Raw genomic sequence first — 16,018 nt, forward strand, 5'->3', positions numbered from 1 at the left:
AAAGTGGACTTATGAGCGAGGGGTGCCACTAAAGCGTGTCACCGTGTCGCTAGTGAAAGTGGACTTATGAGTGAGGGGCGCCACTAAAGCGTGTCACCGTGTGCTAGTGAAAGTGGACTTATGGAGCGAGGGGCGCCACTAAAGCGTGTCACCGTGTGCTAGTGAAAGTGGACTTATGAGCGAGGGGCGCCACTAAAGCGTGTCACCGTGTGCTAGTGAAAGTGGACTTATGAGTGAGGGGCGCCACTAAAGCGTGTCACCGTGTGCTAGTGAAAGTGGACTTATGAGTGAGGGGCGCCACTAAAGCGTGTCACCGTGTGCTAGTGAAAGTGGACTTATGAGTGAGGGGCGCCACTAAAGCGTGTCACCGTGTGCTAGTGAAAGTGGACTTATGAGCGAGGGGCGCCACTAAAGCGTGTCACCGTGTGCTAGTGAAAGTGGACTTATGAGCGAGGGGCGCCACTAAAGCGTGTCACCGTGTGCTAGTGAAAGTGGACTTATGAGCGAGGGGCGCCACTAAAGCGTGTCACCGTGTGCTAGTGAAAGTGGACTTATGAGCGAGGGGCGCCACTAAAGCGTGTCACCGTGTGCTAGTGAAAGTGGACTTATGAGCGAGGGGCGCCACTAAAGCGTGTCACCGTGTGCTAGTGAAAGTGGACTTATGAGCGAGGGGCGCCACTAAAGCGTGTCACCGTGTGCTAGTGAAAGTGGACTTATGAGTGAGGGGCGCCACTAAAGCGTGTCACCGTGTGCTAGTGAAAGTGGACTTATGAGCGAGGGGCGCCACTAAAGCGTGTCACCGTGTGCTAGTGAAAGTGGACTTATGAGCGAGGGGCGCCACTAAAGCGTGTCACCGTGTGCTAGTGAAAGTGGACTTATGAGCGAGGGGCGCCACTAAAGCGTGTCACCGTGTGCTAGTGAAAGTGGACTTCTGAGTGAGGGGCGCCACTAAAGCGTGTCACCGTGTGCTAGTGAAAGTGGACTTATGAGTGAGGGGCGCCACTAAAGCGTGTCACCGTGTGCTAGTGAAAGTGGACTTATGAGTGAGGGGCGCCACTAAAGCGTGTCACCGTGTGCTAGTGAAAGTGGACTTATGAGTGAGGGGCGCCACTAAAGCGTGTCACCGTGTGCTAGTGAAAGTGGACTTATGAGCGAGGGGCGCCACTAAAGCGTGTCACCGTGTGCTAGTGAAAGTGGACTTATGAGCTGAGGGGCGCCACTAAAGCGTGTCACCGTGTGCTAGTGAAAGTGGACTTATGAGTGAGGGGCGCCACTAAAGCGTGTCACCGTGTGCTAGTGAAAGTGGACTTATGAGTGAGGGGCGCCACTAAAGCGTGTCACCGTGTGCTAGTGAAAGTGGACTTATGAGCGAGGGGCGCCACTAAAGCGTGTCACCGTGTGCTAGTGAAAGTGGACTTATGAGTGAGGGGCGCCACTAAAGCGTGTCACCGTGTTGCTAGTGAAAGTGGACTTATGAGCGAGGGGCGCACTAAAGCGTGTCACCGTGTGCTAGTGAAAGTGGACTTATGAGCGAGGGGCGCCACTAAAGCGTGTCACCGTGTGCTAGTGAAAGTGGACTTATGAGCGAGGGGCGCCACTAAAGCGTGTCACCGTGTGCTAGTGAAAGTGGACTTATGAGTGAGGGGCGCCACTAAAGCGTGTCACCGTGTGCTAGTGAAAGTGGACTTATGAGCGAGGGGCGCCACTAAAGCGTGTCACCGTGTGCTAGTGAAAGTGGACTTATGAGCGAGGGGCGCCACTAAAGCGTGTCACCGTGTGCTAGTGAAAGTGGACTTATGAGCGAGGGGCGCCACTAAAGCGTGTCACCGTGTGCTAGTGAAAGTGGACTTATGAGTGAGGGGCGCCACTAAAGCGTGTCACCGTGTGCTAGTGAAGTGGACTTATGAGCGAGGGGTGCCACTAAAGCGTGTCACCGTGTGCTAGTGAAAGTGGACTTCTGAGTGAGGGGCGCCACTAAAGCGTGTCACCGTGTGCTAGTGAAAGTGGACTTATGAGCGAGGGGCGCCACTAAAGCGTGTCACCGTGTGCTAGTGAAAGTGGACTTATGAGTGAGGGGCGCCACTAAAGCGTGTCACCGTGTGCTAGTGAAAGTGGACTTATGAGTGAGGGGCGCCACTATAGCGTGTCACCGTGTGCTAGTGAAAGTGGACTTATGAGCGAGGGGCGCCACTAAAGCGTGTCACCGTGTGCTAGTGAAAGTGGACTTATGAGTGAGGGGCGCCACTATAGCGTGTCACCGTGTGCTAGTGAAAGTGGACTTATGAGCGAGGGGCGCCACTAAAGCGTGTCACCGTGTGCTAGTGAAAGTGGACTTATGAGCGAGGGGCGCCACTAAAGCGTGTCACCGTGTGCTAGTGAAAGTGGACTTATGAGCGAGGGGCGCCACTAAAGCGTGTCACCGTGTGCTAGTGAAAGTGGACTTATGAGCGAGGGGCGCCACTAAAGCGTGTCACCGTGTGCTAGTGAAAGTGGACTTATGAGCGAGGGGCGCCACTAAAGCGTGTCACCGTGTGCTAGTGAAAGTGGACTTATGAGTGAGGGGCGCCACTAAAGCGTGTCACCGTGTGCTAGTGAAAGTGGACTTATGAGCGAGGGGCGCCACTAAAGCGTGTCACCGTGTGCTAGTGAAAGTGGACTTATGAGCGAGGGGCGCCACTAAAGCGTGTCACCGTGTGCTAGTGAAAGTGGACTTATGAGCGAGGGGCGCCACTAAAGCGTGTCACCGTGTGCTAGTGAAAGTGGACTTATGAGCGAGGGGCGCCACTAAAGCGTGTCACCGTGTGCTAGTGAAAGTGGACTTATGAGTGAGGGGCGCCACTAAAGCGTGTCACCGTGTGCTAGTGAAAGTGGACTTATGAGCGAGGGGCGCCACCAAAGCGTGTCACCGTGTGCTAGTGAAAGTGGACTTATGAGCGAGGGGCGCCACTAAAGCGTGTCACCGTGTGCTAGTGAAAGTGGACTTATGAGCGAGGGGCGCCACTAAAGCGTGTCACCGTGTGCTAGTGAAAGTGGACTTATGAGTGAGGGGCGCCACTAAAGCGTGTCACCGTGTGCTAGTGAAAGTGGACTTATGAGTGAGGGGCGCCACTAAAGCGTGTCACCGTGTGCTAGTGAAAGTGGACTTATGAGTGAGGGGCGCCACTAAAGCGTGTCACCGTGTGCTAGTGAAAGTGGACTTATGAGTGAGGGGCGCCACTAAAGCGTGTCACCGTGTGCTAGTGAAAGTGGACTTATGAGCGAGGGGCGCCACTAAAGCGTGTCACCGTGTGCTAGTGAAAGTGGACTTATGAGCGAGGGCGCCACTAAAGCGTGTCACCGTGTGCTAGTGAAAGTGGACTTATGAGTGAGGGGCGCCACTAAAGCGTGTCACCGTGTGCTAGTGAAAGTGGACTTATGAGCGAGGGGCGCCACTAAAGCGTGTCACCGTGTGCTAGTGAAAGTGGACTTATGAGTGAGGGGCGCCACTAAAGCGTGTCACCGTGTGCTAGTGAAAGTGGACTTATGAGCGAGGGGCGCCACTAAAGCGTGTCACCGTGTGCTAGTGAAAGTGGACTTATGAGCGAGGGGCGCCACTATAGCGTGTCACCGTGTGCTAGTGAAAGTGGACTTATGAGCGAGGGGCGCCACTAAAGCGTGTCACCGTGTGCTAGTGAAAGTGGACTTATGAGCGAGGGGCGCCACTAAAGCGTGTCACCGTGTGCTAGTGAAAGTGGACTTATGAGCGAGGGGCGCCACTAAAGCGTGTCACCGTGTGCTAGTGAAAGTGGACTTATGAGCGAGGGGCGCCACCAAAGCGTGTCACCGTGTGCTAGTGAAAGTGGACTTATGAGCGAGGGGCGCCACTAAAGCGTGTCACCGTGTGCTAGTGAAAGTGGACTTATGAGTGAGGGGCGCCACTAAAGCGTGTCACCGTGTGCTAGTGAAAGTGGACTTATGAGTGAGGGGCGCCACTAAAGCGTGTCACCGTGTGCTAGTGAAAGTGGACTTATGAGCGAGGGGCGCCACTAAAGCGTGTCACCGTGTGCTAGTGAAAGTGGACTTATGAGTGAGGGGCGCCACTAAAGCGTGTCACCGTGTGCTAGTGAAAGTGGACTTATGAGCGAGGGGCGCCACTAAAGCGTGTCACCGTGTGCTAGTGAAAGTGGACTTATGAGTGAGGGGCGCCACTATAGCGTGTCACCGTGTGCTAGTGAAAGTGGACTTATGAGTGAGGGGCGCCACTAAAGCGTGTCACCGTGTGCTAGTGAAAGTGGACTTATGAGCGAGGGGCGCCACTAAAGCGTGTCACCGTGTGCTAGTGAAAGTGGACTTATGAGTGAGGGGCGCCACTATAGCGTGTCACCGTGTGCTAGTGAAAGTGGACTTATGAGTGAGGGGCGCCACTAAAGCGTGTCACCGTGTGCTAGTGAAAGTGGACTTATGAGCGAGGGGCGCCACTAAAGCGTGTCACCGTGTGCTAGTGAAAGTGGACTTATGAGTGAGGGGCGCCACTAAAGCGTGTCACCGTGTGCTAGTGAAAGTGGACTTATGAGCGAGGGGCGCCACTAAAGCGTGTCACCGTGTGCTAGTGAAAGTGGACTTATGAGCGAGGGGCGCCACTAAAGCGTGTCACCGTGTGCTAGTGAAAGTGGACTTATGAGCGAGGGGCGCCACCAAAGCGTGTCACCGTGTGCTAGTGAAAGTGGACTTATGAGCGAGGGGCGCCACTAAAGCGTGTCACCGTGTGCTAGTGAAAGTGGACTTATGAGTGAGGGGCGCCACTAAAGCGTGTCACCGTGTGCTAGTGAAAGTGGACTTATGAGTGAGGGGCGCCACTAAAGCGTGTCACCGTGTGCTAGTGAAAGTGGACTTATGAGCGAGGGGCGCCACTAAAGCGTGTCACCGTGTGCTAGTGAAAGTGGACTTATGAGTGAGGGGCGCCACTAAAGCGTGTCACCGTGTGCTAGTGAAAGTGGACTTATGAGCGAGGGGCGCCACTAAAGCGTGTCACCGTGTGCTAGTGAAAGTGGACTTATGAGTGAGGGGCGCCACTAAAGCGTGTCACCGTGTGCTAGTGAAAGTGGACTTATGAGTGAGGGGCGCCACTATAGCGTGTCACCGTGTGCTAGTGAAAGTGGACTTATGAGTGAGGGGCGCCACTAAAGCGTGTCACCGTGTGCTAGTGAAAGTGGACTTATGAGCGAGGGGCGCCACTAAAGCGTGTCACCGTGTGCTAGTGAAAGTGGACTTATGAGTGAGGGGCGCCACTATAGCGTGTCACCGTGTGCTAGTGAAAGTGGACTTATGAGTGAGGGGCGCCACTAAAGCGTGTCACCGTGTGCTAGTGAAAGTGGACTTATGAGCGAGGGGCGCCACTAAAGCGTGTCACCGTGTGCTAGTGAAAGTGGACTTATGAGTGAGGGGCGCCACTAAAGCGTGTCACCGTGTGCTAGTGAAAGTGGACTTATGAGCGAGGGGCGCCACTAAAGCGTGTCACCGTGTGCTAGTGAAAGTGGACTTATGAGCGAGGGGCGCCACTAAAGCGTGTCACCGTGTGCTAGTGAAAGTGGACTTATGAGTGAGGGGCGCCACTAAAGCGTGTCACCGTGTGCTAGTGAAAGTGGACTTATGAGCGAGGGGCGCCACTAAAGCGTGTCACCGTGTGCTAGTGAAAGTGGACTTATGAGCGAGGGGCGCCACTAAAGCGTGTCACCGTGTGCTAGTGAAAGTGGACTTATGAGCGAGGGCGCCACTAAAGCGTGTCACCGTGTGCTAGTGAAAGTGGACTTATGAGCGAGGGGCGCCACTAAAGCGTGTCACCGTGTGCTAGTGAAAGTGGACTTATGAGTGAGGGGCGCCACTAAAGCGTGTCACCGTGTGCTAGTGAAAGTGGACTTATGAGCGAGGGGCGCCACTAAAGCGTGTCACCGTGTGCTAGTGAAAGTGGACTTATGAGCGAGGGGGCGCCACTAAAGCGTGTCACCGTGTGCTAGTGAAAGTGGACTTATGAGCGAGGGGCGCCACTAAAGCGTGTCACCGTGTGCTAGTGAAAGTGGACTTATGAGCGAGGGGCGCCACTAAAGCGTGTCACCGTGTGCTAGTGAAAGTGGACTTATGAGTGAGGGGCGCCACTAAAGCGTGTCACCGTGTGCTAGTGAAAGTGGACTTATGAGCGAGGGGCGCCACCAAAGCGTGTCACCGTGTGCTAGTGAAAGTGGACTTATGAGCGAGGGGCGCCACTAAAGCGTGTCACCGTGTGCTAGTGAAAGTGGACTTATGAGTGAGGGGCGCCACTAAAGCGTGTCACCGTGTGCTAGTGAAAGTGGACTTATGAGTGAGGGGCGCCACTAAAGCGTGTCACCGTGTGCTAGTGAAAGTGGACTTATGAGCGAGGGGCGCCACTTAAAGCGTGTCACCGTGTGCTAGTGAAAGTGGACTTATGAGTGAGGGGGCGCCACTAAAGCGTGTCACCGTGTGCTAGTGAAAGTGGACTTATGAGCGAGGGGCGCCACTAAAGCGTGTCACCGTGTGCTAGTGAAAGTGGACTTATGAGTGAGGGGCGCCACTATAGCGTGTCACCGTGTGCTAGTGAAAGTGGACTTATGAGTGAGGGGCGCCACTAAAGCGTGTCACCGTGTGCTAGTGAAAGTGGACTTATGAGCGAGGGGCGCCACTAAAGCGTGTCACCGTGTGCTAGTGAAAGTGGACTTATGAGCGAGGGGCGCCACTAAAGCGTGTCACCGTGTGCTAGTTCCACAGAAGTACACACCTGCATCCGACGCAGCGACTCTGTGAATGCTGAGAACTCCTCTCTGCGTGGCCTCTCTGGTGATGCTGAAGCGCCGGCCGTGCTGAGGCTTGTTGCCCACATAGCTGGAGCCTACTACGGTGATGGGGCGCCCGCCTCCGCCCTGGTGGTACCACAGCATCACGTCCTGCCGGCCGTCGTCGTGACTGCAGTGGAAATCCACCCGAGACTCCTTGGTGACCACTTTGGGTGCAGGAGGCTGAAATCTCACGGTCCCGACTAGACCTGCGGTGGAAACAGACACGTCAGCACTCGTCTAAAGACCCCAGAACATGTTGGCTTTTCTTACGTGTCAGCAGGACTAGGACCAGTCCAGCACGCATCCTCCGCTCGTTCCTTGCCTTAAACAAACGCTGCAGAAAGTAACAGCGATTAGGAATAATTAAGAATGGCCACTTCTAGTCTTCAAAATCACAAGCAGGATCCTGAATTAGGGAGGATGAAAATAGCAGCGTGACCACGGGAGTGATAGAACGTCATGTGACGCCCAACGTGTTTAATATGACACTTTACATCCCAGAAGTATTCATAGCGCTTCACCTTTTTCTTGTCTTACAAATGGACTAAATACATTTTTGTCCTCAAAATTCTACACAAAAATCCCTGAAAATGTCCTTTTTTTAAATTTACAAATTTATTAAAGTAAAAAAAAATAAAAAAAATCACATGTACATTTTTGTCCTCAAAATTCTACACAAATTACCGCGAAAAAGTACTTTCGTACATTTGCAATTTTATTAATAATAAATAAAATAAAATGTACATAAGTATTCACAGCACTTCACTTTGTCCACATTTTGTTGTGTTACAAATGTCCTCAAAATTCTACAGAAATTACCCCGAAAATTAATTATTTTACAATTTCAAATTGATTAAATATTAAAATAAATCACATGTACATAAGTATTCACAGCGCTTCACTTTGTCCACATTTTGTTGTGTTACAAATGGACTAAATACATTTTTGTCCTCAAAATTCTACACAAAAACCCCCGAAAATGCACTTTTTTTAAATTGACAAATTTATTAAAGTTAAAATAAATAAATAAAATCAAATGTACATAAGTATTCACAGTCCTTCACTTTGTCCACATTTTTTTGTGTTACAAATGGACTAAATTAATTGTTGTCTTTAAAATTCTACAGAAATTACCCCGAAAATGAATTATTTTACATTTTCAAATTGATTAAATATTAAAATAAATCACCTGTACATAAGTATTCACAGCGCTTCACTTTGTCCACATTTTGTTGTGTTACAAATGGACTAAATTCATTTTTGTCCTCAAAATTCTACACAAATTACCCCGAAAATGAATTATTTTACATTTTCAAATTGATTAAATATTAAAATAAAGCACCTGTACATAAGTAATCACAGCACTTCACTTTGTCCACATTTTGTTGTGTTACAAATGGACTAAATTCATTTTTGTCCTCAAAATTCTACACAAATTACCCCGAAAATGTAATTTTGTACATTTGCAATTTACCCCGAAAATGTAATTTTGTACATTTGCAATTTTATTAAGAATACATAAAATCAAATGTACATAAGTATTCACAGCGCTTCACTTTGTCCACATTTTGTTGTGTTACAAATGGACTAAATTCATTTTTGTCCTCAAAATTCTACACAAATTACCCCGAAAATGTACTTTCGTACATTTGCACATTTATTAAAGATAAATAAAATCAAATGTACATGAGTTTTCACAGTCCTTCACTTTGTCCACATTTTTTTGGGTTACAAATGGACTAAATTAATTGTTGTCTTTAAAATTCTACAGAAATTACCCCGAAAATGAATTATTTTACATTTTCAAATTGATTAAATATTAAAATAAATCACCTGTACATAAGTATTCACAGCGCTTCACTTTGTCCACATTTTGTTATGTTACAAATGGACTAAATTCATTTCGTCCTCAAAATTCTACACAAATTACCCCATGACAGCGTGAAAATGTTTTTTTTTTAAATTTTCATCGTATTCAAAAAGACTTGAGGCTGTGAACACTTATATACACATGATTTCTTAGTTCCTTTATTTTTATTACATTTGCATATATATATATATATATATTTTTTTTTTTACTTTACACATGTCATTATGGGGTATTGTGTGTAGAATTTTGAGGACCAAAAAGAATGCATTCCATTTCTGAACAAGGCTGTGACGTAAACAAAATGTGCACAAAGTAAAGCGCTGACAAAATAGATATTCCTCTTCTCCTGTATCATTTCCACTAATACTGATTTGGCATCTGGGTTTCACACTTCAACTTTTTCATTTGTAGTAAGAACTTTTCCCCCTTTTTTTTTTTTTAAAATTACTGGTGTTATTGTTTGCAGCCAGTTGGGAGCATGAAGTTGTTGATTGACATACTCTGATGTGCTGCTAAAGAGAAGTGTGAGAATATTGTTGACCTTTATTTTGAAGGTGTCACATCCTCGGTGTTTGACGTGGGCGGAGCAGACCAGGAGGGTGAGAAAGAACAGGAAACAACAACAACAACAAGGATGTTATATCAGCGTATAATTATAATTATAGTCATTGCAACTTGATAATAGTAACAGTAGCAGAAATAATACGGATGATTAATATCACATGATAATATTGACAAACATCATCAATACTATCACCACTGTTATACAATAACAATAATAATATATATATGATGTAAATAAAACAATTCAGTGGTAGTGCTTATGTATGTATGTCTGTAAAATTAATGTGATGTATTATTGTTCATTAAGTGTTAATATGAGTCTATTGAATGTTTATACCAAAGGTGTGGCTCCCTCTAGTGGTCATGGCGCTCTGACCCCTTGCCTATTGCGCAATATGGCAAAAAACAAAACAAATGCTTACAATTATTTTTTTTAGGGATGTCCGATAATATCGGACATCCCTAAAAAACGCATTTTAAATGCGTTAAAATGTAATATCGGAAATGATCGGTATCGTTTTTTTTTATTATCGGTATCGTTTTTTTTGGTTTTTTTTAATTAAATCAACATAAAAAACACAAGATACACTTACAATTAATGCACCAACCCAAAAAACCTCCCTCCTCATTCACACAAAAGGGTTGTTTCTTTCTGTTATTAATATTCTGCTTCCTACATTATATATCAATACAGTCTGCAAGGGATACAGTCCGTAAGCACACATGATTGTGCGTGGTGCTGTTCCACTAATAGTACTAACCTTTAACACTTCATTTTACTCATTTTCATTCATTACTAGTTTCTATGTAACTGTTTTTATATTGTTGTACTTTCTTTTTTATTCAAGAAAATGTTTCTAATTTATTTATCTTATTTTATAATTTTTTTTTTAAAAGTACCTTATCTTCACCATACCTGGTTGTCCAAATTAGACATAATAATGTGTTAATTCCACGACTGTATATATCGGTTGATATCGGTATCGGTTGATATCGGTATCGGTAATTAAAGAGTCGGACAATATCGGAATATTGGCAAAAGGCCATTATCGGACATCCCTAATTTTTTTAATGTAATTCAACCACAATTATTACCACATTTTTAAAAATATAGTTTTTAACCTGCCGGTTTGAAAGCATCTGTACTAAAAACTGTAAGTCTACTTTATATCTAAATAATGAGGCTGTCAAAATGATTTCTTATTCGTAACAATTCTTAATCGATTCCAACAAATCAATAATAATAAAAATAAACATATTTATATGTATATATTCATATTTATGGGGAATTGCCATCTAAATGAAAGGGGGTATTCACATTTCTCACCCGACTGGAAGCGTTCCAGCGCCCACACCCTCCACTCATCCCAGTGAAGGTGAAGCCAAAGAGAAGTGTCGGTGATTTAGCATCCTCATTTACACCAAAAAAGTAGACCCAGTGTTCCAAGAAAAGTGATCCTCCTCCTATTTCTTCACAGAAGTGAATGGTGTCGTAGAATTTCTGACCTTTTGACCTATATTTCGTGTCTTTTAAGAATGTCCGCTCATTTTCAATACTCTTGTATTTTGTGCCATTGAATGGACCAGTTGTGGGACAAAAGTGAATATTAAGTCGTGCCAACCTGTCTACAGAATGTGTTGACTGTCTAAAGGATTCGAGTTGTTATGGAACAGTTAGGAAAAACAACAAGACATTGACGCACTCGATAAGGAACAATGACGCACAAGAGACATATAAAAAATGGCAGAAGACCGGAACTCGACAGTGATTTTGGCTTGTGTGTGTCTTGTTTGCTCCGGAGTAACATGTGGTCTGTCTGCACGGCCAACTTAATTCAACCTGCACTTCTGATAATGGGTAAATACATTTGTTGTACTAAACTACTTTTGTTGCCTGTTTAAGCTTCGGACAATCCACTACGATGGGAAAGCACACATTGAGCAAGTTTTCTCGGTGATGAGCATCAAGAAAACAAAGAAACGCTCCAACACTGAAATGGTCTGCCAATCAAGATGTGACAGCTGATATCGACGCACTTGTGACAGATTCAAGATGCCAAACACTTCAAAAGATGCACCTCCGTGAAGTTCTGCGAAAACTATTGTTTACTGTGGAAATGTAACAAAAGTACACAGTGTGTGTACTTAAGTTCATACTTATGATTTGTTGAAGTTCTTCATGCACAACTTGTATTTTCATATCAAAACACAGAGATGTCTGCCAGGCAGGGAGTTACTCACCACAATAGTTACTCACCACAATAGTTACTACCTCAGTTAGCACAGGATAAATACGTGGAAATGACAAATGAGGTATTTGATACCCAGAAGACGTTTTATTAATAGGCCTGGTGCGCTTGCAATTCCGCACATTTCTCTTTCGTCTAATACGAGACGAACCGGCCAACGAACCCCCACATAAGACTGTAAAGACCCTCTCCATCAAAGAAGAGGATGTACGCCGGCAGTTCTTGAAGCTGAATATGCGGAAGGCCCCCGGGCCGGATGGTGTCTCCCCCTCCACTCTCAGACACTGTGCGGACCAGCTGGCTCCTGTCTTCACTGACATTTTTAACACCTCTCTGGAGCTATGCCGCGTGCCGTCCTGCTTTAAGACCTCTACCATTGTCCCTGTCCCCAAGAAAGCACGGATCACAGGACTAAATGACTACAGGCCGGTCGCGCTGTGGTCATGAAGTCCTTTGAGCGCTTGGTCCTGCCCCACCTCAAGGACATCGCCGCCCCCCTCCTGGACCCACTGCAGTTCGCCTACAGAGCCAACAGGTCTGTGGATGATGCAGTGAACCTGGCCCTCCACTTCATCCTGGAGCATCTGGACTCCCTAGGAACCTACGCTAGGATCCTGTTTGTGGACTTCAGCTCTGCCTTCAACACCATCCTCCCTGGACTGCTACAAGACAAGCTCTACCAGCTCAGCGTGCCCGACTCCCTCTGCAGTTGGATTAATGACTTCCTGACAGACCGAAGACAGCACGTACGGCTGGGGAAGATTGTCTCGGACAGTCGAACCACAAACACTGGTACTCCTCAGGGCTGTGTACTCTCCCCCTGGCTCTTCTCCCTGTATACAAACTGCTGCACCTCCAGTCACCAATCCGTAAAACGGCTCAAGTTTGCGGATGACACCACCCTCATCGGGCTCATCTCGAATGGCAATGAGTCCACCAACAGGAGAGAGGTGGACCGGCTGACGTCCTGGTGCAGCCTCAACAACCTGGAGCTGAACGCCCAGAAAACAGTGGAGATGATCATGGACTTCAGGAAAGTCAGAGCCCCACCATCCCCCCTCACCCTGATTGACTCTCCCACCCCCGTCCCCATTGTGGACTCCTTCCGTTTCTTGGGCACCACCATCACCCAGGACCTCAAGTGGGAGCCGACCATCAGCTCCCTCATCAAGAAGGCCCAGCAGAGGATGTACTTCCTGCGGCAGCTGAGGAAACTTAAGGTGCCGACCGAGATGCTGGTGCAGTTTTACTCAGCCATCATAGAGTCCATCCTCACCTCCTCCATCACAGTGTGGTTCCCCGGCGCCACAGTCCAGGATAAGAATAGACTGCAGCGCATCAGCTGCTGAGAAGGTGATTGGCTGCAAGCTCCCATCCCTCCAGGACTTGTTCTCCTCCAGGACCAGGAGGCGTGTGGGTGGGATCACAGCTGACTCTTCTCACCCTGGACACACGCTATTCTCCCCTCTCCCCTCAGGCAGGAGACTACGCTCCATCCAGACCCACACCTCCCGCCACCTGAACAGTTTTTTCCCCTCGGCCATCAGGCAAATGAACAAGAACTCCTTTCGCACCGATGGGGCTACTTTAAGTTCGGAACATTTCGTGTTACCATGGCGATGCTATTCACGAACAAAAAAAAGAATGGGCCAAATGAATGGGTACGCACCTTCGTCTAATACGAGACAAACCGGCCAACGAACCCCCACATATGTTATACCGTCGGAAAGGTCTCGTTCGCGCCGATGAGGGTACTTTAAGTTAAGAACATTTCGTGTTACTATGACGACGCTATTCACGAACAAAAAAAAAATGGTCCAATTGAATGGGTACGCACCTTTCGTCTAATACGAGACGAACTGGCCAACAAACCCCCACACATGTTATACCGTCGGAAAGGTCACTTTCGCGCCAATGGGGGTACTTTAAGTTCGGAACATTTCGTGTTACCATAGCGACGCCATTCACGAATAAAAAAAAAATGGGCCAATTGAATGGGTACGCACCTTCGTCTAATACGTGACAAACCGGGCAACAAACACCCACATATGTTATACCGTCGGAAAGGTCTCTTTCACGCCGATGGGGCTACTTTAAGTTCGGAACATTTCGTGTTACTATGACGACGCTATTCACGAACCAAAAAAAATGGTCCAATTGAATGGGTACGCACCTTTCGTCTAATACGAGACGAACTGGCCAACAAACCCCCACACATGTTATACCGTCGGAAAGGTCTCGTTCGCGCCGATGAGGGTACTTTAAGTTCGGAACATTTTGTGTTACCATTGCGACGCTATTCATGAACAAAAAAAAAATGGGCCAATTGAATGGGTACGCACCTTTCGTCTAATACGTGACAAACCGGGCAACGAACCCCCACTTATGTTATACCGTCAGAAAGGTCTCGTTCACGCCAATAGGGGTACTTTAAGTTCGGAACATTTCGTGTTACCATAGCGACGCTATTCACGAATTTAAAAAAAATGGGCCAATTGAATGGGTACGCACCTTTCGTCTAATATGAGACGAACCGGCCAACGAACCCCCACATATGTTATACCGTCGGAAAGGTCTCGTTCGAGCCGATAGGGCTACTTTAAGTTCGGAACATTTCATGTTACCATGGCGACACTATTCACGAACAAAAAAAAAATGGGCCAATTGAATGGGTACGCACCTTTCGTCTAATATGAGACGAACCGGCCAACGAACCCCCACATATGTTATACCATCAGAAAGGTGTCGTTCGCGCCAATGGGGCTACTTTAAGTTAGGAACATTTCGTGTTACCATGGTGACGCTATTCCGAAAACTAACCGCTATGGGCCAATTGAATGGGTACGCACCTTTACAATGGCGAATATGTCTCTAATTACACAGCCATACACCTTACAGTCATATAACTTAGTATGTGACACGTGCTAACCGTTAGCATGCTAAAATTAAAGTGCAAGCTTTTTGAGCTAATTTTGCGACCGTTTACTCTACAGTCATTTAACCTGGTATGTGACACTTGTTAACTGTTAGCATGCTAACATTAAAGTGCTAACTTTTATTTTGCAAATTGTACACAGTTTTCTCTAATTCAACAGCCATACACCTTGGAGTCATATGACTTGGTATGTGACACAAGCTAACTGTTAGCATGCTAGCAAGCAAACCTAAGCATGGCAACGTTTCCAGCTAATATTAAAAAAATGTTTCTCTACTTCTGCAGCCATACACCTTACAGTCATATCACTTGTTATATGAAACATGGTAACTTTAACACACATGCTAAATGTTAGCATTTTCATGTGAGCATGCTAATGGTTTAGGCTAGCTCTGAAGCTCAATTTGTACAGTTACACCTAAAACTGACGGCTTAGGACACTTGGCATCCTATTCAAAGGACGGCAACCCCCGGCCAGAGACCCAGGGCACAGATAGCAGGCCCATCAAAAATTTCCGCGGGAATATTCTAGTTTATTATTAACTTTGTTCAATCCGAGATAGACTGAGACTGACAGTTGAATTGCTTTGCAAACACACAGAGACAAAGTCTAAGTTCATGGTCTTTGTCATGGTGTTTTTGCAGCTGTACCAGTTTTCCCCCTCAAAATGTTTTGTCAAGAGGATTATTTGTACACCTTCAGAATGTGCTTGTTCCATTTGGGACCAAAGTAAAACAAAGAAAAAACAATCTGAAGTTGTCGTAGTTATAGTTTTAAGTTATCGATTCTACCAGTCCGGGAAAATATTTTGAGAGTTTGACACCACTGGTCTTGAGCAACAACAATAATAATAACAATAATAAATTGTGTGTCTTTAATGACTTCATCAGAATGTAATTTGGCAAAATGCTGTGATTGACATTTTACAGAACAGGCCTTCTGCGCTAAAATGAGCCATGTCCAAGGTTAAGTTTTTTCTGGCTCAGTCAAATTCACTGCGTCCGTGGCATCCCTGACTAGTTTATAGGTATGTAGAGAATACTCACCCCAGTGGCATCCCTGACTAGTTTATAGGTATGTAGAGAATACTCACACCAGTGGCATCCCTGACTAGTTTATAGGTATGTACAGAATACTCACACCAGTGGCATCCCTGACTAGTTTATAGGTATGTAGAGAATACTCACCCCATAGGCATCCCTGACTAGTTTATCGGTATGTAGAGAATACTCACACCAGTGGCATCCCTGACATCGAATGGCGATGAGTCCGCCTACAGGAGAGAGGTGGACCGGCTGACGTCCTGGTGCAGCCTCAACAACCTGGAGCTGAACGCCCAGAAAACAGTGGAGATGATCATGGACTTCAGGAAAGTCACAGCCCCACCATCCCCCCTCACCCTGATTGACTCTCCCACCCCCGTCCCCATTGTGGACTCCTTCCGTTTCTTGGGCACCACCATCACCCAGGACCTCAAGTGGGAGCTGATCATCAGCTCCCTCATCAAGAAGGCCCAGCAGAGGATGTACTTCCTGCGGCAGCTGAGGAAACTTAAGGTGCCGACCGAGATGC

General features: G+C 46.9%; 1 gene segment (V, D, J or C); it reads right to left on the reverse strand.

The window, feature by feature from the left end:
• The window catches only part of LOC133640900 (T-cell receptor beta-1 chain C region-like), a 157,135-nt gene extending 150,004 nt beyond the window's left edge, over positions 1 to 7,131 (reverse strand). The window contains 2 exon segments of the C gene segment in view: positions 6,770 to 7,033; positions 7,098 to 7,131. Coding sequence covers positions 6,770 to 7,033; positions 7,098 to 7,131 — 298 coding nt within the window.
• Between the last annotated feature and the right edge of the window lie 8,887 nt (positions 7,132 to 16,018).

Source organism: Entelurus aequoreus, linkage group LG23, assembly GCF_033978785.1.
Source record: "Entelurus aequoreus isolate RoL-2023_Sb linkage group LG23, RoL_Eaeq_v1.1, whole genome shotgun sequence".
NCBI classification, from domain to species: domain Eukaryota; kingdom Metazoa; phylum Chordata; class Actinopteri; order Syngnathiformes; family Syngnathidae; genus Entelurus; species Entelurus aequoreus.